This window comes from Pelobates fuscus, chromosome 5, assembly GCF_036172605.1.
Source record: "Pelobates fuscus isolate aPelFus1 chromosome 5, aPelFus1.pri, whole genome shotgun sequence".
Taxonomy (NCBI): domain Eukaryota; kingdom Metazoa; phylum Chordata; class Amphibia; order Anura; family Pelobatidae; genus Pelobates; species Pelobates fuscus.
The window spans coordinates 37,140,467-37,167,736 of NC_086321.1; the positions used below are offsets into that span (position 1 = coordinate 37,140,467).

Consider the following 27,270-nt stretch of genomic DNA (forward strand, 5'->3'; position numbering starts at 1 on the left):
ATGAAATACAGACAGAATTATAACCATGCTCAAAGACCACAAACTTCACACACACACAAAAAAAGAAAGACAATGTGTGTATTCTTTTACGGTACAATCCCAGTAATCACAAAAATCTGATGAAATTGGATTGTATTAAGATGTACACTGGTTCTGCTACAAGCTACCTAAGCAATCTGAGCAAACAGAAGTAAATAGTGTGTATAAATCAAATATCAACAAAGAAAAGTACTTAAAATGTATGATATTTGTGGTGCACATATGGAGCATAGTGGGTAACGAAATTCAATTCAAGTAAAACATGTTTTTTCAGTATATTATGTTACGTATTAAGGTATAACTGCATTCTGGAAATATAAATATCTTGAAATGCAATCAACTGATAGGGACATTATAAGCACCAAAACAACTTTAGCTTAATTAAGTGGTTTTAGGACATAGATCATACCCTTGCAGTGATTGGTTTTTGACTATTTAGGAGTTAAATAATGTTGTTTATGCAGCCTTAGTTACACATCCTATGGCAGTGACTCACACAGCCTCCCTACACACTTACTGAGGGTTTAATGCCAAATTAACTTAAAGGACCACTATAGTGCCAGGAAAACATACTTGTTTTCCTGCCACTATAGTGCCCTGAGGGTGCCCCCACCCTCAGGGCCCCCCTCCCGCCGGGCTCTAGGGGGTGGAAGGGGTTAAACTTACCTCTTTCTCCAGCGCCGGGTGGTGAGCTCTACTCCTCCTCTCCTCCCTCTCCACGCACGCATTCAGCCTGTCTCACAGGAAAGCATTCTCAATGCTTTCCTATGGACGCTGGCGTCTTCTCACTGTGAAAATCACAGTGAGAAGTGCGGAAGCCCTCTAGCGGCTGTCAATGAGACAGCCACTAGAGGCTGGATTAACCCATAGGTAAACATTGCAGTAAACATAGCTATGTTTACAGAAAAAAGGGTTAAAATCCTAATCCTAGCTGCACCTGGCACCCAGACCACTTCATTAAGCTGAAGTTGTCTGGGTGCCTATAGTGGTCCTTTAAGGAAGTGTGTTCTCCTTGCAAGTTCTTACCGACGCCCTTCCAATTGCCTGCTAGTGCAAAGCAGCCTCCTGTGTGAGACTGGGTAAAGTTATATAGAGAACAAAGAAAAAATCCACTTCTATAGTAAAAACAATAATTCTTTAAAACTTGCAGACTTGTCTGAACTAATGAGAATCAGATTTAGGACCCTTCTCGTTATTTAATAATAAAATATTTACATGTATACACATATCTATTCTAATATTACTTCCAAGCAATTATTTATAGCTTCAAGATGTGCTCACTTTGGAGGGTGATCATCTAAATAGTTAGCAGAACACTATAGCAGAATGCTTTGATATATTGATGATAGATTGGTGATCTGAGCCAGAGAGGCAGGGTGGCGTGGAAAGGCTAAAAGGAAAGTTTAAAAAGCCTTTTTTTGTTTCGTTTTGCACACTGGAGGTGGAGGGTGGTCGGCTAAATAGTTAGCAGAACCGTATAGCATTAGGTATACATGTTTGTACTCCAAATGCTATTGTGTTTCTTAATTTTTATTTTCAGACCTCGCAAATGCATATTAGTTTATAGCGGATAAATAAATATAATATCCAAAAATATGGGACCTTTAAATTTGGATGTCTGTGCCATAATTACTATCAGAGTGATTGTACATGGCATAGTCACATATCTGCTATTTACGTTTGTATCTTTGCACAGCATGTGTATTGGGAGTAAAAACCAAAGTGGTTTGTTATAATTATTGGTTAAATAACTCCGTATATAAGATTGGCCACAATTTATTTACATACACTTCTGAAACGTGTCAGCATTATGTACATATACAACATACGTACATAAACACAACACACTTTATATTTAAGATACTTCTCCTAAATAAAAGTAAAATATTCCCATTCTGACAGGATATAAAACATCTCACCGGGTGTAAAAGTCAGTCCTTGAAGGCTGCAAACATGACAGCATCCATGTATAAAGTGGATACAGATGCCATAAATAATCATCGCGGGTCACATTTGCATATTACTTCCCAGAATCCCTGGTTGCATTGCACGTAATGTACTTAAGAGGTCAACTGGAATGAAACACAGGTCTGTTGACCTGTCTGGGATGTGTCTTAAAAAATAATGTGCTACATTTATCCTTGAAAACTCTCTCTCGAAAGATTGCAGACCAACACAATGAGATGTATGACAAAACGTTTTTAAAATGAATTGCAAGAAATACATATTTGCATTTTGTGGTACTGATGTATGCTTTTGAGGTCATTGAAATTAGTTATTTGATTCTGCAAAAGGACGCCTCTTATCTGACTGTCAATCATCATTACAAGGTCCTTCCTTTGCCCCCAAGCAGTCAGTATAAAGAGAGCATAGCACAGTGGAGAAATAAAAAAAAAATTCAATGTCTCCTCCTCATCTGCATTGTGTGCCCTGGCCGTGCCTGGACTGAAATGGACTGTGATGTAATTTGCTAAATCTTTAAAGCAGGGGCTCCCAAAAAGCAGATCCCCAGTTGTTGTAGAACTACAACTTCCATGATGCTTTGCATGCCTTTAGAATGGCAAAGCATCATGGAAGCTGTAGGTCTACAACACCTGGGGATCTACTTTTTGGGAACCCCTGCTTTAAAGGCGCACTACAATGTTAGGAAATTAAACCTCAATTCCTAACAGTATAGTGCCCCTATTCTCTCCCTCACTTGCGCAACCCCAGCAGCATATAAAGGGTTAAAAACCCTTTAAACTTACCTGATTCCAGCGCCTGTGTCCCTTGGTGCTGGGTTGGGCTCAGCCTCCTTCAACGTCAGCCAAAGGGGGGAACCTAGTGCACAAGCTTGGCACACACATTAGGTTTTCCCCATAGGAAAGCACTGACTCCATGCTTTTCCGTGTGGATTTTCCACACACTGGAGATCCTCTTGCAATGCGTGAGAATGTCCAGCATGGTTTCATGGTGTCAAATTCAATGAAACTGCAGGAAGCACCCCTAGTGGCTGTCTGGTAGACTGCCACTAGAGGCAGTCTTAACCCTGCAATGTAAACATTGCAGTTCCTAAAGGGAACAGGGACAATCCACACAGACCACTTCAATAAGATAAAGTGGTCTGGGTCCTGTAGTGTTTCTTTAATATAATAAACGTACAGGGGCACTCCAGACTCCTAAATCACTTCCACTTGCTGAAGAGCTTTATGTGTGTAGAGTGTGTCCTCTTTTTTCATTTTACAAAAAGTTCAGATAACAATACAAATTGTCACTTTTATAAATTACCTAGTTACACCCCTCGGAGCAGACAATCATTCAACTGGCCTTTTTACTTCCTGGTTTGCTAAGTTCAATGAAGCTACATTCAAGACACAGGCCATTGCCCAGATCACCTGCCTTGCAAAGATTCTCATAGTACAGCATTGGGAAGTCTGTGATTGGATAGCAAAGAGATATGCAGCTTTTGCAAGCTGTTTTTACATATATCCCCAATGAAAAAAAATATAAACGCATTCATGTTTCCATGGGGGTATATCAACAAAACAGTGATTTTTATTTTGTTTGGATTTAGGAAATGGAGTGTCCCTCTAAATGAAAACAGAGCATCACATAAAAAGGTAGGTTATTTTCAATGTTTTTTTCCCCCAATGTTTGCAATTTCCAGAGAAGTAGCAGTCCCGTTTTAAAGCCAATACATATGGCTATCTCCCCTCGATAAAAGAAACACATCTACATAGTGATGTCCTGAGCTGCTCTGAAGCAGGAATGGTAATATTCATATCTATAATTACAAAATGTGCCATTATGCCTTTCTCTTTACAATGGTCAAACATTACGTTGCTGGAATGTCCTCATTGATATTCTCTTCTTTGAATGGCTAGTTTTTTGCAACACATTTTACTGTATTGTTTGTGTTTAAATTGCCTTTAAAACTTTCAATAAATTGTGAATTTTAAAAAAATGGAGCTTTGTGACACTATGACACTACTAAAATAATAACATTGCTCATTTAAAAAAAAAAAAAACAACAACAAAGCATCCACAAACAGTACAATAATCACAATTTTAATCATAAAAGATAAATCAAGATTCTTGAAGATATCTGTATGTATTTTAAAGTCGTTTAACCATTAGTAAAACAAAACTAATCCCTTGAAGACAAGGATTTAGGATGTCTATGAAACAAGTGATCCATTTGGAGAAACATTATACATTTATCAGACTATAATTGGTTTCAATCTGTTTGTTTTAGCTAGAGAAAGGATTAGGGGATCAGTTAGACTTCACTGAAAAGGTCATCGGGATCTGGAGTGCATTTTGGTGTTGTTAAAGACGGTCTTTCTGATGAGGAAGGACTGTCAGAGGTCTTTGGAGGGCCTGGATTACATCTGAAAAACAATCAACAAGAAACAGAGAGGTTATAAGCCATTCTGTGTATAATCAATAAAGTATTTATATATATAGATATAATACAGCGATTTATCACTGAACAAAAAGGAAGTCACAATAATTTTGTTTTATTATAAAGAAATTACACTTCTTCAGCTTGTGCATACACAACTATAATTAAACATAAAACATTTTCAAAAGTACTTACTCAACTGTTGCCGGGGAAAAAAAACTTACAAAATAATATTTTTTTTAATAATCGAACAAACCTTTTAGAAATATAAGAGAAAAAGTCAAAGGTTGAAATGCGAACAATTTCCATAAAATAGTTTATGGTGTTACATATAGGTGTTTTATGAGTTGCATAAGCTGCTTACGTAAAATGAAAAAATAAAAAGAATAATGGCAGATTTTACTAAATCAGTTGTACCTCTTAAAAAAAAAAAAAATCATATGTTCAGCAATGTGTGGAATGACAAAGCTAGACTTTGGCTGAAATCTTGGAGAATCTTGTGTGTATATAGTGCACAATTATCACTATAAAGTCTTCTACAATACGAAAAAATATATATTTATTTGAAATACACTGCCCTGAATCCTAAATCCCCTTGAAGGAAAATCATGTATTCCTAACTCTATAGTGTCCACCTACCTATTAAGGTGTGCACCCCCTATCTAGGGGCATAAAAGGTAAGTTTTACTTACCTTACATCATGCAACACACTGGTCTCCATGCTACTGCTCTGAATCACCACGGGGAAGCCATGGGGGGCTAATGCGCAGCAAAATGCCATGCTGGGCCAATCAAATGCTTTAGTAATTTAGAATTTAACTTTAATGAGAGTAATTTAAGTCATACCGGAGTTCAAATTCTGTTATTGCTGGAGAATCACCTCTAGTTGGTACCTCCTGTCACCCACTAGAGGTATGTTAACTCTGCAATAAAAACATTGTTCCTGCAAAACGGCAATGTATTCAGTTGCAGGGTTAAACAGACAGGGCCATGAGATGAAGTGGTCTTAGTGCCTATAGAGTCCCTTGAACACTGCTCAATACGCTCTAACTCTCAAGGTTATAAACATGTGAATCGCAAATTAAAAACAAAGTTACTGAGCTGGAAATATAGCTTACTTGCAGAGGTTTTTTTTCCTGTTCAGCCACTTTGAGTTAACATTTCCTAGTTTAGTGAATAACCCAGTCTGTTTATCTTAAAGCTCACAATAACATACAAAGATAGATATGCCTATCAAAGTATATGAGTGGCTCAAATGACCTGATCCAGAAGACTATAAACTAAAACAATAAGACTATTATAAAACAATAAGGCTATTTCTAATATTGTCTTAAAAAATATGTTTTTTTTATGTAATTTTTTTGCTAAACAAAATGCAAGATTCTGTTGCCTACATAGTTTCTTGCTTAAATGAACACTGTAGTTGCCAGAACCACTACAGCTTAATGTAGTGGTTCTGGAGTCTGTAGCATGTCCCTGCAGGCTGCGCAATGTAAACACTGCCTCTTCAGATTAAAGGCATTGTTTACATTGCTGCCTAGTAACACCTCAAGTGGCAGTCGCTCAGATGGCCACTAGAGGTGCTACCTAGTCCACTGCTACATAGTCCAGCAACTACATTCAGCGTCTTTATGCTTTGCTGAACGCTCCCTGTAGAGATACATTGATTTAATTCCGCTCTATGAGGAGATGCTGATTGGCACAGCGTGACGCATTGGATTGGCTAAAATCGTCTGACTGATGATCTCAGTCATGGAGGCGGGGCCAACCACGGAGTGAATGGTATGGTGAGGGAGAAAAGGTAAATTTAAAACCTTATTTCTCTACTCTGAGGGGGCTGGGTACCCTAATAGATAGTTCCGAACTATAGTGTTAGGAATACATGTTTTTTATTCCTACCACTATAATGTTCCTTTAATGTTCTCACCTCAGCTTTTATACAAATACTGTTCTTAGAGTTAAGGATACATTCCTCTAATAACATAGACTGATCAATAAAACTTTAGACACAATGTCACAGCAGCATATACATTTAAATTATTATATTATATAAGAGAAACGTAATAAACGTTTGGGTTGTTATCCTGTCAGACCTATTATGCGCCTGACTTAATTTATAACTTACGATATCAAGATTATGAAATCAAAATGGCGTATCCTGCAATCTTTATTTAAAGAAGTTGCCAGAGACACATCTAAAAAAGATGTCTGAAATAATATACTTCAATAAATTTAAATAAAAGGGAAAAAAAAAACTCACCAACAAAATAAAATGTAAAATGTGAGCATGCAATGAATAAAATAATAAACCAATCTTAGCTGTGAGAAAATGGGAATGTTTGCGGTGGCGATATTGAGAGATAAAACACAAATGATAAATCACAGAGCACTTAAAAGCTCAAATAGGTTTTGGCACTTGTATTCCCCTAATCTGCTTTTAATCTGCTTTTAGGCCAATTTGGAGCTTGTTTCTGGAAGAGGTCTGAAAAGTATCTCCTGGAGACAAGCTGCTTACGAAAACAAGAAAAAACCCTGGCTGCAATCAGACAGGCTGCTGTAAGTATATATTTAGACATCTCTTTTTTTTCCTGCACAACGGAACAGCATATTATTAATTTAAATGCAATTAGAGAAATCAATACATACAATATGTAAAATACTCACTGGCATCATGCTCACAATGAATACTAAATAAAAAAAATTAGAATATGTACCTCGCATAAATACTACCCTAATGTTACGGCTATCTAAAATCCATTTTGTGTCTCTCTGCATGTCACAGAGTCCTAACAGTAGCATATACTATACTCGAATCTTGTGGAGGAGATTGCCACTTCTAAGACGAGAACATATGCAAGGCAGGCAGTCAGCAAAGTATCACCAAATATACAGTCAGCACTTCAATTGCAAAAAGCAATTCCATTTTATAGCTTACTGTTCTAATGCCTTATTTTTATTATAGCTTACTTTTTTGTTCCCCTTTTATTTCTGTAGACCACTGTGTTCTAGTTGGTATGATAATGTATAAACAGATTGTCTGAGGGATTTTATATATTGCCCTTACCTCAATTACTGAAGTTTCTGATAGTGAGCGTGCTACCCGTGGAACTATATTTAAAATGCATTTGATACATTACTTTCTAAGATGCAAACAGAATGTTGGTGATCTGTTGATATGTAAGTAAATTGTTAATGACGAGTAATTGTGTGTTCAACAGAGTCAAATTGCACTAAGCAGAAAGTTATTCACTCTCCCGGAATTGCACCAGATGATATTGCTTTCTCAGGCAATTAAAAAAAGGAATTAAGAATAAATAAAAGGGTTTTGTTTGAAGGCTAAAGGTAATAATTACAAAATTAAAACTTAAAACTGAAATTACATAAATTTATTATGCAATAGTGCACAAAGAAAATTGACAAAATATGCTCTGGTGACAATCCTCTGAAAAGCCAGTGCATACGTTATACAGTGGATCACATACTTAAATGGACAAGTCACCCAGACCACTTCAGCTCAATGAAGTCCTAAATACATAAAGGGAATCAACACAGTAAAGGAGGAGACTATATTTAAAAGAAGAAAAACTACCACAACAAGAGGACATAGTCTTAAATTAGAGGGACAAAGGTTTAAAAATAATATCAGTAAGTATTACTTTACTGAGAGGATAGTGGATGCATGGAATAGCCTTCCAGCTGAAGTGGTAGAGGTTAACACAGTAAAGGAGTTTAAGCATGTGTGGGATAGGCATAAGGCTATCCTAACTATAAGATAATGCCAGGGACTAATGAAAGTATTTAGAAAACTGGGCAGACTAGATGGGCCGAATGGTTCTTATCTGCCGTCACATTCTATGTTTCTATGTTTCTATGAGACGGTATGGAGGACTTGGGTGGTATACCTGAGCATGATTGAGTAGGGATCCGGATACTCGGGGAGCGCTCTGGTGGGAGGCCAGAAGATGGCAAACCTTTTCGGAACTGAGGTCTATGGAACATCACGCAAGAACGCGAGATCCTTCATAGAAAGAGATTTTTTTTCCCTATAGCAGTCACTGGTGAAGACTGGGGGAAATGACAAGGTTTGACAAAAGGTAACTGTTATTTTGTCAATAAGAGGAAAAATACAGTCACATAACAGTCCTTACTTTGTCTCAGTATCACTTTTGACTGGGTTGGAATTTCATTGAAATTGCAACACAGTCATAGTGAATATTTTCTAAAGATTCAAGCTTCATGAAATACTTTTTTTTAATATGGGGTGACAGAGTTTTAGTATAAAATTGTATAGGAATTGTGAGATATAAGCGCTCTATGCTGCGCCCTTTCTCAGCTGCACTGACAATCCTAAATTTACACTTGAAACTAAGTTAATAGTAAATTGGAAGAAAAGTAAAACCCCATTTTATGATGGATATAAGGATGACACGGTGTTAACTTTTTTGGAGAAATGCTATTCAACCATGATGACATCTGATATGAGCATTTAACCAATGCTATCTTGTTTCAGCTCAGTTGAGCTTTGAATTTCATTTACAAACTGCATTTAACAACAATAAAATCTCTATACGTGGGATAGGCATAAGGCTATCCTAACTATAAGATAAGGCCAGGGACTAATTAAAGTATTTTGAAAATTGGGCAGACTAGATGGGCCGAATGGTTCTTATCTGTCGTCACATTCTATGTTTCTATGTTTAAGGTGTCTAGGTGCCAGGTCCCCCAGGTTTTAACTCTTCAGATGTAAACATAGCAGTTTCAGAGAAACTGCTATGTTTACATTGCAGGGTTAATCCAGCCTCTAGTGGCTGTCTTCCTGACAGCCACTAGAGGCGCTTCTGCGACGCTGGATGCGAAAATCGCATCCAGCGTGCAGAACGTCCATAGGAAAGCATTGAGAAATGCTTTCCTATGGACTGTTTGAATGCGCGCCCGACTCTTGCCGTGCATGCGCATTCCGCTTCACTTGTGAGCTGACTTTCAGCGCCAAGTGAGGGTGGGGGGGTCCTAAGGATGCTATATAGTGTGAGGAAAATTAGTTTGTTTTCCTGACACTATAGCGATCCTTTAAAAGAATACTCCTGGCACTATAACAATTTCATTGAAGCAAAGTTATTATGGTACCTGGAGGCCCCTTGCGCCAGTTTACTTTTAGGGGTTAAACCGTTTATGTATGGGTTAACCAGATAGTCTTGTATCTAGCTCAATTTAGCTCCGCCTCTACCCTTCTGCCTCTCTCAGATTCTTAAAACAGGAAACCTTGGACTGCCTCAGACAGGGGCACCACTGATTGGTTTACAGCATCCAATCAGTAGCTCCATATTCACAAAATGGCTTGAGAAGTGTACATATTTTCCTAACACTGTTTCTACAAATAAAACAGTCAAACATCATTGTCACTGTCCATGGCTGTGCAAGGCTTTCAACAATCAGTTAGAGGTAGGAGGACAGGGGCAGAGCTAAACTAGACTTTGAGGTTAAACCATTTATTAACGGTTTAACCACAAAAGGTAAGCCGGCGCCAGGGACCTCATGCCGATGAACTTGATATGGTGACATTCCTGCTCCTTTAACAAAAGCAGATGAAATGGTTAAAAGGAAAGCTAACAAGTAGTGAGATTGAAAGCATGATGAGATTGTCATTGTTCGAAATTCAGAGTAGGTCGCTGTCCAAGAAATCTTATCAGCTAGTGTTCCTGTAACGTATATTATGACATGACAACTTGCCCAGACAAGAAGCCTTTCCAAGATGCAACACAAGATGATACTGGCATCACACATAATTCTAGCAGTCACAGGCGTATTTACAAAATACACAACTGTTAACATGCAGTATTTTCTCACAGTGTTCATTGCATATTAAGCCATTAATACCACTTGCTTGGGTCTTTTGAGCTGCTTTTTTTTGTGTAAGCTGTGGTTATTTTACTCTATATTATGTATACTGTGTAAACAAAGAGAGGAGACCTTGGCATGGGTTCAATAACCACATCACAGGATTGTTTAACTGGTAGCTATGGAAACCCGAGGATAGGAAAAGAAAGGTGGCAAATCTGTCTAGCTGACTGACATCAAGGCTTAGGTTTAAAATGTTTCCCTATTGAAAAGAAAAATTACCACCTTTCCGATTCAAAGGACATCTTAAATTATAGAACTTCCCAGGTATAAAGTGCTCGAAGCTGCAGCTGTTATTATTTGTGGTGTTAGGACAGGGATAAAGATGAAAGGCTCTGAATACAATTGCTGAATTAGAAACTAAAACTGTGACCTAAAGGTGTTAAGAATGACTTAAATGTGGCATTAATGTGTGCGGCATTAAAGGGGAACTATAATTTTTCAGTATTTAATAAAGAGATATTCTTTATGAAACACTGATCAAGACTATGTTGGAATTACACTGAAATTCCAAGATTCTAGGGACTACTTTGTCTTATGTACAAGGATGAGGTTGACAGAAATTGACAAAAGGCAGAGTTTCCCTCTCGATTTTTGTCCAATCCCAGCCGTCGTCACAGGTCACAACTGTGGGATTCAGGCATTGCCTATAGAGGCTCCCACGGTCTTATCTGACATGGCTCCTGGCAAATGAAGCTCTAGGAGCTAAAAAGGACTGCAGGATGATAATAGCGGCAGCCACGGGGGACAGCTTCAGATAAGTAAAACGTATCTTCCTGAAATATACAAAACCCTTCCAAAAATCACAGATTTGCTTTAATGCCTTTGAATTTACACAGATTTAGTACAGTTTTAATGCTCCAATCAATTTTAGTATAACTCTTTCCCAGTTTCTTTCTCAAATTCCTGCTTGTGACCCATGTTTAAAACCTTAAAGAATTCAAAGCAGGTTGTGGCCGGCCAATCCCATACCAAATTAAAGAGGTAAGTCTGAGTTCCGGCCTTATCTCTCTAAGTCCCGGATTGCTGTTTGGTATGGTCTACATCTGGGCTGCGATCATGCCCTCGTATGCTGTGGTTGTTGAGGTTGGCTTCAATGACGTGGTTGACTAGTTCACACAGCAAAAGGAGAGAGTCTGTGGAGTGCTTATTTTGTGTGTGTAGCTGTGTACGTGTGTTAAAGTGAATAGTGTTATGTGTTTATGCTGTGTGTGCATTGTAAGAGAGTGTGTAGCTGCATGTAAGGAAATAAGGATTTGTGTGCACGTGTGCCTCTGGCAGTACGGATCTCCCAGACGTGAATTGACTTTGAGATCCCTGCTTTACCCATATTGCAAAATGTAACCTTTCAAAAATAATACAGCCATTTAAACTGGGTATTTTAATTTTCATGTCATGACTCTGAAACAGGCAAACGGTTCACATAGATATCTCCTAACCTAGGGCGTTATCTACTTTTCCTAAGTCAGCATGTTATTTTTTTTGCCATTTATCAAATAAAGATACCATCTGCCTTCATTAATCACGGCTCCTGTATTCACTGCTTTTTTTTTTTTTTTTTTTTTTTTTTAACAGTGGGTGGTAAAGAGTATTTAATATGATCCCCAACAAAGCAAAACACATGCATGATGAAGTTACCATCAGTTACAGTTTCAGTAACAGGAAGGGGGAAAAAAAGCATCTAAACTTCCTAGTTAGGATTCCAAAGAAAACAGTGGGATTTCTCTCGCTTTCAGGTTTACTCAGTGATACTCAGATGATATAAACTTGCTACAAGGTTACATGTCTAACATGTACAGAACATAGAAAACCATTAGCGAATAATTTGCATAATTTGCAAAGACCCACAACAGTGACTGCTTCACTTGCTGCCTGGTAGTCACAGGGTGCAGGTGACGATGAGTTTTACTTATCTGAACATGACTCTTGTGGCCACCACCACCTGCAAGTCTTCTTCAGCTCCTGATGCTTCATCTGCCAGGAGCCCACATCAACTGTACTTTCATGCATGCATGAGAGTCCACCCTGAGATCTATGGTTGATCCCGCAAGACTGTCATCAGTGAGATCTGGGGGAAATGACAAAACTTAACTGCTATAGATTTGCCTTAGGGAATATACTAGTCCCCACTTTGTCTTAATATATCTTTTCATTGCGTTGGAATTTCAGTAAAAAAAAAAAAAAAAAAAAAGAAGACATGCGGTCTTAGTTTCGACTACTGGTAAAGGTAGATAACACCCTAGGTTAGGATATATCTATTTGGACCTCTTGCCTGTTTTAGAATCGTGAAATTGGAGTGGCCACCTTTTGGAATAATATAACAATTTATAATTAAGAAAGGTTAATTTAGCTCGTTGCTAGTTTCCAAGTACATCCTGGGGTCTAGATGTTATTATTACCTAACTTAATGGTAATCATTGTATCGACCTCAGAAGAATGATCTTGGCAGGATTCAAACAAGGTATTCCGAGATTCAGCAATTGCCTTCCTCTACCATTGAGCTAACTCTCTGTCAATCTGTATGAATATTGCTTTAGAGACAGAGAGAGCCCTTCTTGCAGACTGTATCTCTAAACCTCAAGTGGCCTGCTTTGTCTCTGTGTTTCTCACTAGTTTTTGTGCATGCTTGCCTGTGTCTCTTTTAATAGCCCTAACATTTATCTGTATCCATCATTTGGAAGCGCAGTACTGAAAGTACTGAAACCAAATTACTTTTTTTTACAGCTATGGGTGTCAGGAATCAAACAAGGAACACACACTAGAATGCTCAAAGCAATCCTGCAAAATGTTTGTATCTGAACTGGATCTGCTGCACTGCACACTTAACAGCACTGAAACCAGATTCAATGTAACATATGTGAAACTTACATGGGAAGCCAAGAGCATAAAAAATGTTTAGACTCTGAAAATATTTCTTGTTACAAAAAGGAAAAACACGGATCAGCCTCAGTGGAACGTTGCCCAGGTGTAGGAAACGACTAAGTGACATCATTTTCTCCTTTCAAGTTCAGAAAGTCTTCCCCTCGAGTAATAAGCAACCTGGTTTAACAGGATGAAATCTAAAAGCCATCAATCGTACAGCAAACATTCAGCTTCAGTACGTGATCTAGAAAAGGCTTTCTCAACCAGCTGTATGTGTTTATTCATGGGGTAGGTAAGTACTTCAATATACCTACCATTTCACAACTCAAAGTCAAAGGTAACTGCTAGGAAAATGCTGCCACTTGGAGTAACTCAATGGCACAAAGATTTATAAAGAATATTGGTTCTTGGTGGCACTCGGCATAAAACATAGAAAGTGACGGCAGATAAGAACCATTCGGACCATCTAGTCTGCCCAATTTAATTTTCTAAATACTTCCATTAGTCCCTGGCCTTATCTTATATTTGGGATAGCCTTATGCCTTTCCCACGGATGCTTAAACTCCTTTATGATTTGAGTAGCTAAGGCAGAGAAGACATTGCAATAGTCATAAAAAGACATAACTAAGAAGTTTAAGTAGCAATATCTTCACTAAATGAAATGTATGGATTTCTTACAATGCATGCTTTGACATAGGGTTCAAAAGAGACATATGTCTGAACAGGCACACAGAGACAAGACACAATACTGCATCGTCACGTAGGAGCTTTACTAGGTAAATGCAGATGTCAATCACAATCTCGTAACCACTGTGCACATTTAAACCAGATGCTACTTATTGTAAAATAACCAAGGGTGTTATACAGATGAGTCACTGAAAACATAATTACACTTTGTACATGGCTATTAAAAAAAAACAAAAAAAAACCACAAAAAAGGCCCCCCTTTCCTTACCCCCCAAAAATAAAATAAATACAATACGGCCACTTACTTAAAGTCCATCTGGTTGTAGCCTGAACAACGTGACAATGTTATGGATAATGTAAAAGTTTTAGAGGCACACATTTCCTTTGTTGTTGCTACATTTGGTTCCCAATGGCATAGTTAAAAAAAATAAGAAGGTTGTATAAGTGACTGGCTTACAGAATGACATGGCTGGAAGCAAACATACACAGTCTGTTAACCACCATTCCCACATATTGAGCCAGCCCCCCCCCCAAAAAAAGAAAAGCTGGCTAATTGTGAGTGGTGTTAAGAGTTGGCCCCCAGAAGTTTTTTTTTCTGATATTCATCGAGGTGAGACACTAGCGGACAATTTAAAAGCAAGTCGCAGGATCCCTTCCCGATGACAAAGCACAGCAATTAATCTTCTCCATATATTTTGAACAAAGCTTTTTGCAACCTCATAAACGTGAGATTACCTGTAGCTTTAGTAAATGAGTTTTTTTTTTTTAAATTGACTGTTAATGTTAGTTCAAGTTCTATAAAGTGTTTATGGTTGAAGAAACGACACTTAACAGCCGCTCCAGCGATGCCATTACAACTAATGTTCCTTAATATATTCAAACCAAAGGATTAAACCATTAAATGTAAAAGGTCACAAAGCTTTTTTTTTTTTTTTTTTTACAGTTATCAGGGAATCGATTTACAGAGAACCATCGCTCTTAGAAAGCACACATCTGCGTCTGTATTCACAGTTTACACAGGTTTTTTTCGTAATGGTATTATTCTGAGACTATAAAATTTCAAGCTCATTTCAGTTTATATAAAACGAGAAATTCAAATATACGTAAAATGTTTATTGCTTTTATTTTCTGCCAATCTACACTTTCTAACAGTTGACTGTCATTAGTTTATCAATTGATTATCACCTATACGCACCATAATTGTTTGAGTATATCATGGGCAGAACTTTTGGCCAATAGCATTTGCTATTTGAACCAAACAAGCCAATCACAATCCAGAGTACATTCACACAGCAGGAGAAAGAATTGCATTAGATTTCTGCATCCTACGTTTCATGCTGCTCTAAAGGCATTCTGGATGAGTTGAGGAAATATGTCCATTGGAGGTTAGGTATAATAGGCAATTAAACAGTAAACAGCTTTATGATATGCAAGTCACAAAAGTATACTTAACAATGTTTACATGCGTATTTGATTTTTTTTTTCTTTTGATTTTTTTTTTTTAAAGGAACACTCCAAGTACCATAAATACTAGTTTGAATGCACTGTAGTAGTTATTGTGCTAGGAGAGCCCTTCCATCCTTACTTGGTGTCTGCCGGGTACCATTCCCTGCCTCCCTGCAGCCAGTACTGAGAGACTCATGTTCCTGCAAGGAGCTAAGCCCTACAGTGCTGGATCAGCTCATTGGCTGAAAGTGTCAGCTGATCGCTCTACGCCATGCAGATAACCTCTGCACTGCCAGACTTAGCTCGGCGGGGAGAGGCACACCCCAAGGTCATTAGCAAACAGTTGATTCTTACACGGAGTGAAACAGGGCACTCCTGGCACAATAACCACTACAGCTCAGTCTAGTGGTTATGATAATCGTGGGGTTCCTTTAAAGGACTATTTATTACAAACTATATGTATAACACATTCAAGTCACAGATTTGTGTGTAGTTTTTTAAAGGAACCCTCCCACCCAATAACAACTTCATCTTAAAGATGTGCTTATGGGGTTAGGATTGTGTGGGTGCTGACTTAGATTTCCATAGAGTCCTACATCTCTTCCTCCACTCTTCCTTCCTCCAGCCACCACAGCAATCAGCCATTGACACTTTTAGCCTATCACTGGTTGACCATTGAAAGTAATAATACGTAGCAAGTAGAGGTGTGCATTCCACCAATGCAGCCACACAGAAGGTGGTGTCTGGTTGCCAGGAAGATCTCTGTTTGGGGGCAATCTGACAAAGAAAGAAGGATGGCACACACCGACATGGACAACAAAACCAACACCGGGCTGTAGTGGGTATGTTGCTAAAACAGTCCCTTATATAATCATTATATAGTGCAAAGGGTTCAATATCAATAACAAACCTTTAGAACTTTGTTACATGAACATCAAGTTTGACAAAGACTGTAAGCAATCCTTTAATCACGACTACACTAGCTATCTTCTTCTGCTGGATTCCAACTCTGAACTACGATGGCTATGCTACCGATTTGTGACTGTCTTGACTGTGGATCAAAGTAGTTAGTCAAAATGTAGATTGTCTGCAGGCGGCCTACAAACCAGGATCTTCTATAATTTCTCTGTGTTATCAAGAATTCAGACCATTCTCTACTTCCTGTCTATGTCTATTAATTTCTTGAGAGCAAACACCAGCTTTGCAAACACGTAGGAATAAGTACATGCATATTTTTTTGGCTCCAAATGAAACTTGCCCTAGCAGGTGATATCTATGATTAAAAAAAAAAAAAAAAAAATACGTAAAAGGCTGAAACAGATGATCTTTACGTAACATTTATTTATACAAAAAGAGAATGGTAAGAGTGTGGGTCATATACTCCCAAGTTCTGTTCTCCATTAACACTGCAGTTTTTTTCGGTTAAAATAGAAGTATTCTGACATCACTTAGGCAGCGAGTGTTCTGTTTTCTCTCAATGTCAGGAAAATACAACCATAACTGATTCAATAATTAGTTGTTTAGCATGCAGCGTGGATTGTGAGCATTGGAAATATAAGAAGGAAATATATATAAATGGTGCCTGGTGCAGATCAGAAATTCACAAACTCTAGGTTCATTCAAATGTTTAGAGATTTTATTGTTGTTAAAAGCAGTTTGTAAATGAAATTCAAAGCTCAACTGAGCTGAAACAGGATAACATTGGTGGTTAAATGCTCATATCAGATGTCATCATGGTTGAATAAAATTTCTCCAAAAAAGTTAACACCGTGTCATCCTTATATTGATACCGGAGAAACTGACGGAAGCCAAGCACAGAGAGATGGACACAGGTTTCTTCAGGAAGGAAGAGATTCTTTATTGGATCACCGATCGGGACTCAGAGGGACTAGCGTCACCAAAATACAGCAAAGTCTGAGTACTGAATACATAGAGTACATTCCTTATATAGCACTGTAGCTCCTCCCACAATTAACTACACCCACACATACCCTTAACCTATTTAATAAATAGAGTCTAAACTCATCCATCCGGTCTAACCACGTGGCTCATCTGATACAAAGGAGAGGGACGCGTAATTCCAGTTCTTACATTCCTGCACCTGGTCAGTACAGTGATGACAGTATCTTAGCTACGTGTTATTAACTAACTGATACTACAAACACATATACATACATATGCCTTGTGGCAATCTTAGCCTGCTAAACTTGTATTTTACTGGAATTACATCACATTCCCCCCTTTGATGCCTCTGATATTTCACAATTACTTGAGGCATCACTTAACCTTGGTTTGCATATACCTCAGGTTACCATGAACCAGACCAGACTTATCTTATGATGTGAATCTTTTAACACTCATCTTCCTGCATTGGTTCTCCTTGATCTAGAGCCTTATACTTATATATCGCCATTATCTGTGCAGCAGCCTTCCTCTCTGCTATACTTCCTATCAGGCTTTGCACAGACCTAACTACTAAGGGTATAAGACACGGTAGGAGTAGACACAACAGTAAAATCAGTAGGACTCCACCTACCACTGCCTTAAGCCCTCCAAACCACTCATACCAGCTACCAAACCAACTACTTGGATTGTACCCTTTCCATACCTGAGTAGGCACATGCGCTAGTTTAACCATATGGCTAGTAAGCTCAGCTATTGCTTGCCCTTCGTCATCTATTTGAAGACAGCAATTACTTAGGTTAAACTTCCCACATACACCTCCCTCTACTGCCAAAAGGTAATCCAAGGCTAATCTATTTTGGTAGACTGCTGTCCTCATCCTGGTGTTATGCTTCGCTAGAAGATTGAGCGCTTGTGATGTCTCATTTGTGATAATCTCAACCACCGCCTGTAATCTTATAATACGGTTGAGCATATAAATAGGGGTTCTATAACCAAAGGTACCATCCTCAGCCCACGTGGCTGGCCCATAGTAATCTATAATACGCTGGGGAGGCCATTCATCATCTTCCCAGGCGCCTATCTCTATGGGTCCCCTTTTCTTCCTATGATTCACATCATACACTTTAACACCTAAAGTCTCACCTGTTTCAAACGGTAACAAGAAGAAGGATGGTTTGAGCATACCCAACACACATGCCCCTTCCCAGTCCTGTGGCAACTCCGAATAGGCTTTCTTACCACAGATCCAGTACAAATTTGCTGGGGCTCTCCAGGTAGATGTGATGGATAGATCAAACCACACATCCTTTAAATTGGCATATCTAGCAAACGGGTTAGATGGTTCTGAGACATTTGAAGCCGACCACCAAGTTGTATTCTTTGTATCATCATCATAAGCTTTTTGCCCTAGACAAGTTAATTCTCCTACAGAAGTATTATACATTATTCCTTTCCTTGCTATGCAAACATAACCTATGATGGAGGTCTTTAATCTCCACTCAGATTTACCTCTAACACTCAAATGATAATCGGCTTGTGTAGATATTAGTTGGTCAACTGCCTCAGAACCGGACATTACCTCCTTTGCTTCCCAAGGCCATTGGTCTCCCATGTTAGTACCTCCACACACATAGCAGTTGGTAACATTAAGACTACCGGCAATACTTTCAGCTAGGTCAATGAACAGGTTTTTAGCGTTATGGGGGATCTTATTATCTATACTCATCTCTTCATAAAAGGAATGGTATACTTGATGAGTCTGGGAGGATACCGTATCAGTCTCTATTCCTATAAACAATAATGTCCCAGGATCTAAACCCGTCCCGTATATCTGAAACCCAAATAAATTTCCATACTTATCTAGGAACTTGTCGGGGTTATTAATAAGTATATGGACTGGGTTGCATTCCATAGACTTACAATAAGGGCTAGTCGGCAACTTAGTCACTATCATGTCTTTATCTACTGTCTGTCCCCAAGTCGCCCACCCCACACAAGACCAATATGGACAAAAGTTATAGTCTTTATTTGGGCATCTAGGACTCACATATTTATTTTTACTACTGGGACAAATATATTTATCATTAGACCCATACGTCCTCTCCCATCTAAGATCCCCACATACATTCCACGGTTTTCTACCACTTGATATCGCCTTACATGCATCAAATAGCAGAACACCCGAAGAATGTACGGATTCTAACACCGTCTTATTAATTAGGGTCCCCTGAGGATCTCCATTCCTGAGAGTCAACCAAATTGTACGAGGTTGATACTCTGGACTGAAGCACTTAGGTTCTCCTACTCCTAAATGGCACACACTATAGTCTATATTTAGGTATCTACATCTTGATACCTCTCCTTTACATTCGTATTGTGAATGCCAAATTAGGGTTTGGGAAATATGGTTACCTGTTCTCGTAGTCTTAATGCATACCTCACAGCTAGGAGTGTCGGTACCTCTACCTTCCTGAATATAAAAACACATATAAATAAACACAATCAAAAGCACATCTTTCGCCGTCATCCTCAGTCTTCGTCCGTGCGATGGAACCTCAGCTTCCAGGATGTGAGGGCTGCAGGGAATGGAGTTCTGCTCATCTTCACAGGTGTCCCTTCGAGACTTTCCTGGCTTATACACTATGTGATGGTAAGCGGACAGGCTTTATTATGGCCTTCTCACTCACACCTGTAACAATAAAATTTGTAATCCACAATAATTCCTCGTTACTCCGACTGAGTAGTGCGTTTCAACCGGATCTTGCAGGGATTCTCTGGATCTGCTGTAATTTGCCAAGAATCGACTGCTGCTGGTTTAACCCTGGAGTGATGTATCCACGGAGTTACTTCGGCTACTTTTATCGCTGTAGGGGTAGACAAAAGAACAACATAAGGACCTCTCCACTTGGGCCCTAACGGTACATTATTCCACTCTTTAATCCACACTTGATCTCCTGGATGATAACTATGAACAGGGGGATAAATATTCACAGGTAATCTATCTTGTACCCATTTCTGTACCTCCTCCATAGTCTTACCCAACTCTACAACCTGCTGCCGGGTAATTCCTTCTCCCAACTGACTCAAGTCCCCCCTTAAGTTACCAAGTACGGGAGGTGGTCGCCCATACATGATTTCAAAAGGAGAGAGGCCCATCCTTCTGGTAGGGGTACTGCGGATTCGCAATAAAGCTATGGGTAAGAGAACGTTCCACTTAAGTTGGGTTTCCTGACACATTTTAGCCAACTGGTTCTTTATAGTTCTATTCATTCTCTCTACCTTACCAGAACTCTGGGGTCTATATGCAGTATGAAGCCTCCACTTTATACCAAGCATATGAGTCAGTTGTTGTAGGCACTGATGAACAAAAGCTGGACCATTGTCCGATCCTATAGAACAGGGTAGTCCATATCGGGGTATTATTTCTCGTAGCAGGAATCTTACAACTTCTCCTGCTTTCTCTGTACGAGTAGGACATGCTTCTACCCAGCCTGAATAGGTGCACACAATTACCAACAGGTAACGATGTCCACCCGATTTAGGCATTACTGTAAAGTCTATTTGTAGATCGGACATGGGGAGTCCCCCCATAAACTGGACTCCTGGTGGCTTTACTGGTCCTTGTCTTGCATTATTCTTAGCACACGTTACACATCTGCGTACAATGGCCTGAGTCAAGTTGGACAATCTTGGTATGTAGAAATGTTTCCTGAGAGATTCTTCAGTACTGTCTCTCCCAGAATGTGTCCCGTTGTGATAATTTTGGACAATTTCTACCGCTAGTGATGCTGGTATGACTATTCTTCCATCTTCTAGCTGATACCACTTGTTCTCCAAATACTTTCCCGGTTCAGTCTTTAACCACTCCTCTTCTTGAGCTGTATAAACTGGAGTCCATTGGGACAGTGGAGTTGGTATAAGAGCAGCTATATGCCCCACATACTCCTGTCTTCCTGATTCAGCAGCACGCTTAGCTGCACTATCTGCCATCCGATTTCCCTTGGTTACATCACCATCTCCTCTCAGATGCGCTCGACAATGTATGATACCGACTTCTTTCGGCTCCCACACTGCTTCCAATAGTTGTAGGATTTCGGCTGCGTACTTGATTTCTTTGCCTTCTGAATTCAGTAGTCCTCTTTCTTTATACAAAGCTCCGTGGGCATGAGTGGTTAAAAACGCATACTTAGAGTCCGTATAGATATTTACTCTTAAACCTTCAGCCAATTGTAACGCTCGTGTTAGTGCTATTAATTCTGCCTTTTGTGCTGATGTTCCTTTCGCCAGTGGCCGAGCTTCTATCACCTTGTCTATTGTTGTCACTGCATATCCTGCATAGCGGATCCCTTCTTTCACATAACTACTGCCGTCGGTGTAATATTGAACATCGGGGTTCTGGATGGGAAAATCACGAAGATCTGGTCTACTTGAGAATACTTCATCCATTACTTCCAAACAATCATGTTGACTTTCAGTAGGTTGTGGCAAAAGGGTAGCTGGATTTAAGGTGTTTACAGTCTCTAAATGCACTCTTGGGTTTTCACACAACATTGCTTGATACTTGGTCATACGGCTGTTACTAAACCAATGATTTCCTTTGTAATCCAACAACGTCTGTACTGCATGTGGGACTCGTACATAAAGTTCTTGACCCAGAGTGAGTTTATCGGCTTCAGCTACTAGCAGGGCGGCTGCAGCTACGGCTCTTAGACAAGGTGGAAGTCCGCTGGCCACTGCATCCAGTTGCTTAGACATGTAGGCAACAGGTCTTTGCCATGATCCCAAGTACTGTGTCAATACTCCCACAGCCATTCTTCTTTGCTCGTGTACATATAAGTAGAATGGTCGTGTGTGATCAGGTAGACCTAATGCTGGGGCACTCATCAAAGCCTTCTTCACATCTTCAAATGCCGTTTGCTGTTCTTGGGTCCATAAGAAGGGGTCGTGCTCTGTACCTTTGATAGCTGCGTACAGAGGTTTTGCTAGTATCGCATAGCTGGGAATCCATATCCTACAGAAGCCTGCTGCCCCCAAGAATTCTCGCACTTGTCTTCTATTCTTGGGTATTGGTATTTGGCAGACAGCTTCTTTTCTCTCTGGCCCCATAATTCTTTGACCTTCAGAGATATGGAATCCTAGATACTTGACAGTTGGCAAACACAACTGAGCCTTCTTTCTAGACACCTTGTATCCTGCCTTCCAGAGAATGTGTAGTAGATCGTGCGTTGCTTGCTGACAGATTTCTTTTGTAACTGCTGCTATCAACAAGTCATCTACATATTGTAACAATACACACTCTCCTGGGATGGACTCGAAATCCAATAGATCTTGACTTAGGGCTGAACCAAATAGGGTAGGTGAATTTTTAAACCCTTGGGGCAGTCTTGTCCAAGTCATTTGGCGTTTTGAGCCCGTTACAGCGTTCTCCCACTGGAAAGCGAAAATACATTGGCTTTCTGCGGCAATTCGGAGGCAAAAGAAGGCATCTTTGAGATCTAAGACTGTGAAGTAAGTAGCCCCGCCCGGAATTAAAGCAAGCAGGTTATATGGATTGGGTACAACTGGATGTATGCCAACAACCGCATCATTGACTGCTCTTAAGTCCTGTACAGGTCGATACTCATCTGTACCGGGCTTTTGAACAGGCAGCAATGGGGTGTTCCAGGGGGAAGTACAGAATTTTAGGATACCATACCGTATGAACTTATCCAGATAGGATTGGATGTTCTTCTTAGCCTTCTGCGGAATGTGATATTGTCTTAGGCTCACTGGATAAACCCCATGTTTCAGTTCAATTTTTATTGGTGGAATATTGCGGGCCAGTCCTGGTGGGTTGTTCTCTGCCCAAACTCCTGGTATGTTAAACAATGTCTCATCACTCCTAGGGTTTTGGCTAGTCAACACTGTATAAAGTCGCCACTCTTCTTCCTTTGGTACGGATAAAGTCATAATACCTGAAGGTCCATTAAACTTTAAAGATGTTGTTCCATCTGGTAGGAACGTAATCTGCGCTTGTAATTTGGATAGCATATCACGTCCCAGCAATTGGACTGGACATTCAGGCATATAAAGGAATTGGTGTTTTACTACGTGGCCTCCCAATGTACAGAGTCGACTTTTAAGAACCGGTCTTTCAGCACTTCTTCCAGTTGCTCCTATCACAGTAATAGTCCTTCCAGATGGAGGAGCAACTAGATTAGTCACCACTGAATGTTCAGCACCAGTGTCGATCATGAACGCACTCCTCTTTCCCCCTATTGATACATCGACCATAGGCTCCGCTCGACCAAGGGGGATGGAGCCCGGTCGGTATCAATAGTCCTCCATGACCGTGTCAGCCAATCCTACGAAGTCCCTACCTTCTCTATCGCGGGACCTTTGCGCTGCTGGAATATACCTATCTTCCCTAACACTTCCTCTGTTCCCATTACTCCCTCTATACCCATTACTCCCTCCGGGGCCTCCTCTACCTCTCGCTCTGCCTCTAAAGTTTCCGTAGCCTGCCCTGGGTTGGTCTCTCTCGTACTGCTCTCTTTGCGGACATTCGTTCCTCCAATGCCCTTCTTCCTTGCAATACGCACACTGATCCCTACTCAAAGGCTCCCTACTCCATCTATTATTGCCTCTATCTGGGCCCCGTTTATCTACGCCTGCGATCGCTACCGCTAGCATATCAGCCTTTTTACGCATCTTGCGCTCCTCCTCTTTCTTGCTTTCTGTTTCCCTATTCATATAGACCTTATTAGCTACCTCCATTAGTTGGGAGATTGACATACCTGCAAACCCTTCTAACTTTTGTAGCTTGCGCTTAATATCTCCGTATGCTTGGCTGACAAAGGCGGAGTTAACCATTCGGGAATTGTCTGCGTCTTCCGGATTAAAGGGGGTATACAAGCGGTATGCCTCCAATAATCGGTCATAAAAGACACTGGGCGCTTCATCGCTTTTCTGGATCACCTCAACTGTCTTCGACATGTTAATGGCTTTCTTTCCTCCGGCTTTCATGCCAGCAATTATAGCGTCTCTATAGGCTCTGAGTTGAACCATATCAGCACCATTTACGTTCCAATCGGGATCGGTGTTGGGATAGTGTGTCGCGGCCCATGCTGCTGGATTGGCTTGGTTCAAAGCACGGGCTCTATCCTCTAATGCTTTAATGGCTGCTTGATTTATTCTTGTCCTTTCCTCATTGTTAAATAAAGTCATTAGTAACTGCTGGCAATCAGCCCATGTCGGATTATGCGTCTGTACTATTGAGGTGAACAGATCAGTCATAGCTTGTGGTTTCTCAGTATACGAGGAATTATGGGTCTTCCAGTTTAAAAGATCGGTTGTGGTAAATGGGACATATACGAAGACTGGGTCAGCGTGTGCCATTTGACCTGCGGCATCGATATAAGCTGACCCGGGATTCAGACGAAGAGGCATCTGATAGTGCTTTAATTGTTGGGCACCAGTCAACTGTCGGGTTTGGATGGGGCTACGTAGAGAGGCGTCAGTCATGGGTTCCGGTCGGGGAGAGATAGGGTATGGGGATGTGGGAGGTCGGTTTTGGGAAAAGGTCGTAAATAGAACACTTCGGGCCGAGCTAGATGAAGCTTGACCGGAAGTCTGAAGTGGCGCCAAATCAGGATATTCGTTTCTAATGGAGGTTGGTCTATCTGGTTCCGGAAGGGGGGATTTAGTACGAGGGGGGGTGGATCCTGCACTGGAGGAGGAAGCGGAAGTGGATGAGGGTAATGAGGGAAGGGTTACAGGACTTCCTGTATTTGCGTCACTTCCTCTTACCGGAAAGTAAGGGGGCGGCAAAGGGATCTCGGACTCAGGGGGCGTGTCCAAAATGGGCCTAACACCAGTCCTAGTGGACGAGCAAGTCCTAGCTACCATGAGGCGACACTGCTCCTCGTGGCATGTCTGGAGCCATTTTGGCGAGTCATTTACGGCCTGTCTCCAACAGTCAATATAAGGAAACTGGCCGTAAAGTTCAGGCCTACCCGATACAGCCACGTGTAAGCGCTGTACCAGAGTTGGATCCAAACTGCCACGTGGCGGCCATGCCGCAACCAAAGTAGGCCACTCCCTAGTACACAAAGTGACCAAACGTACAGGAGACATCTTTACCCCAAAATCACAAACTTTGAATCCCTTTTTAAAATTCTTAACCATACATCCTAAGGGATCCGGAATCGTTGACTGCGACGCACCCATACTTAACAATGGAACGTCGTCGACAACGAATACTATACACGCGTACTATTCAACAGTCACACCCGTTTCCTCTGGCAACAGCACCACGTGGTACGGTTACCAAGTGAAACGTACACAATAACAATAAACACTCAGGGAATTCCCGTACACACACAGCTGCTACACCAGTCACTATATAATCAATATTATGCCCTTTGGCGTAACTACACAGTCACCCACGCTATAATTCTCTATATACGAATTACCCGTCTATAACACACCCCAGTAACATCGTCTTTTACAAATAGCGGTTACAGTACGGTTAGCATAGGTCAAAGCACAAGTTAAGGTCACAATACAATTATTAGTGGTTATGGTGTTAAACATGCAATGGACGACAATGATTAGTACTTATTATATAATGTCAGTAAATATACAGGGTTATGGTACCGTGCACTATAATACAGCAACACACTATTAACACTCTCGCTAGACGGCTGAGCTCGCGCTATCTAACAAGATATACACTTTACTAAAACAATCGTTAACACATTTACAATTCCCAACTAAACTATTGGCCAGTACCTTGAATGGACTACCTAAAACTATATACACCCGTTTTGGTTAGCCACACTGCCCAATCACCACATATACATAGCGAGCTAGAGAACCGAATTTACACAGGCGCCTCTTAGTCGCACTATACAACGAGCTAGAGATCCGAATTTACACAGGCGCCTCTTAGTCGTACTATCAAAAGTCTAGTGGGTTCCAAATTTACACGCCTTCCCACTTAGCCCAGATAGGATGAGAACTAGCGAACCGAATTTACACAGGCGCCGCTTAGTCTCCCGGTCCCTCCGACCTAGCGAACGTAATATACACCCTAGAACGCTAGTCTAGACAAGACACCGGTGTCCGGCTAGGGCTATCTTACACCAGGACCCCGCCTGACTAACCAAATCAAACGGTCTGACTAAAGAGCGTTCGATCGAGCGGTGCGCCTTCGCTCCTTCCCTCCGACAGAGGGGGCAGATACAGATTCAAAAACCCCTTTGGGCCTACCGCACAATCGGTATACCCCTAGCGGGTCCTGCCGTCTAAAACAGCAGTTATCTTACCTCCTCGTTCCTGAACCTGAGTTCACACTCATCGACGGGGACACCCCAGCACTTCTCACGTAGAGGCCGATGATCTCCTGGACAACAGACCAGTGGCGCCGAGACGAAGGGAGGTCCACGCAGAAGTTCAGGGGTGCAGCCGTAGAGAACGTGGGCAAAGATAGACCGTCTCACGCCTCTGCCTCTCAGCTACCGTTGAACGATGAGCTTCCCGGCCAATGCACCAAATGATACCGGAGAAACTGACGGAAGCCAAGCACAGAGAGATGGACACAGGTTTCTTCAGGAAGGAAGAGATTCTTTATTGGATCACCGATCGGGACTCAGAGGGACTAGCGTCACCAAAATACAGCAAAGTCTGAGTACTGAATACATAGAGTACATTCCTTATATAGCACTGTAGCTCCTCCCACAATTAACTACACCCACACATACCCTTAACCTATTTAATAAATAGAGTCTAAACTCATCCATCCGGTCTAACCACGTGGCTCATCTGATACAAAGGAGAGGGACGCGTAATTCCAGTTCTTACATTCCTGCACCTGGTCAGTACAGTGATGACAGTATCTTAGCTACGTGTTATTAACTAACTGATACTACAAACACATATACATACATATGCCTTGTGGCAATCTTAGCCTGCTAAACTTGTATTTTACTGGAATTACATCACAATATCCATCATAAAATGGGGTTTTACTTTTCTTCCCATTTACTATTAACTTAGTTTCATTTACAATA

General features: G+C 40.6%; 1 protein-coding gene across 2 annotated transcripts in view; it reads right to left on the reverse strand.

Annotated features, from left to right (window-relative positions):
* Window positions 1-4,065: 4,065 nt before the first annotated feature.
* The window catches only part of XRCC4 (X-ray repair cross complementing 4), a 274,465-nt gene continuing 251,260 nt past the window's right edge, over window positions 4,066-27,270 (reverse strand). For both annotated transcript variants that reach the window (XM_063456759.1, XM_063456758.1), the window contains exon 8: window positions 4,066-4,409. In XM_063456759.1, coding sequence (XP_063312829.1) covers window positions 4,298-4,409 — 112 coding nt within the window. In that variant the 3' untranslated portion in view covers window positions 4,066-4,297. The remainder of the gene's footprint in view (window positions 4,410-27,270) is intronic.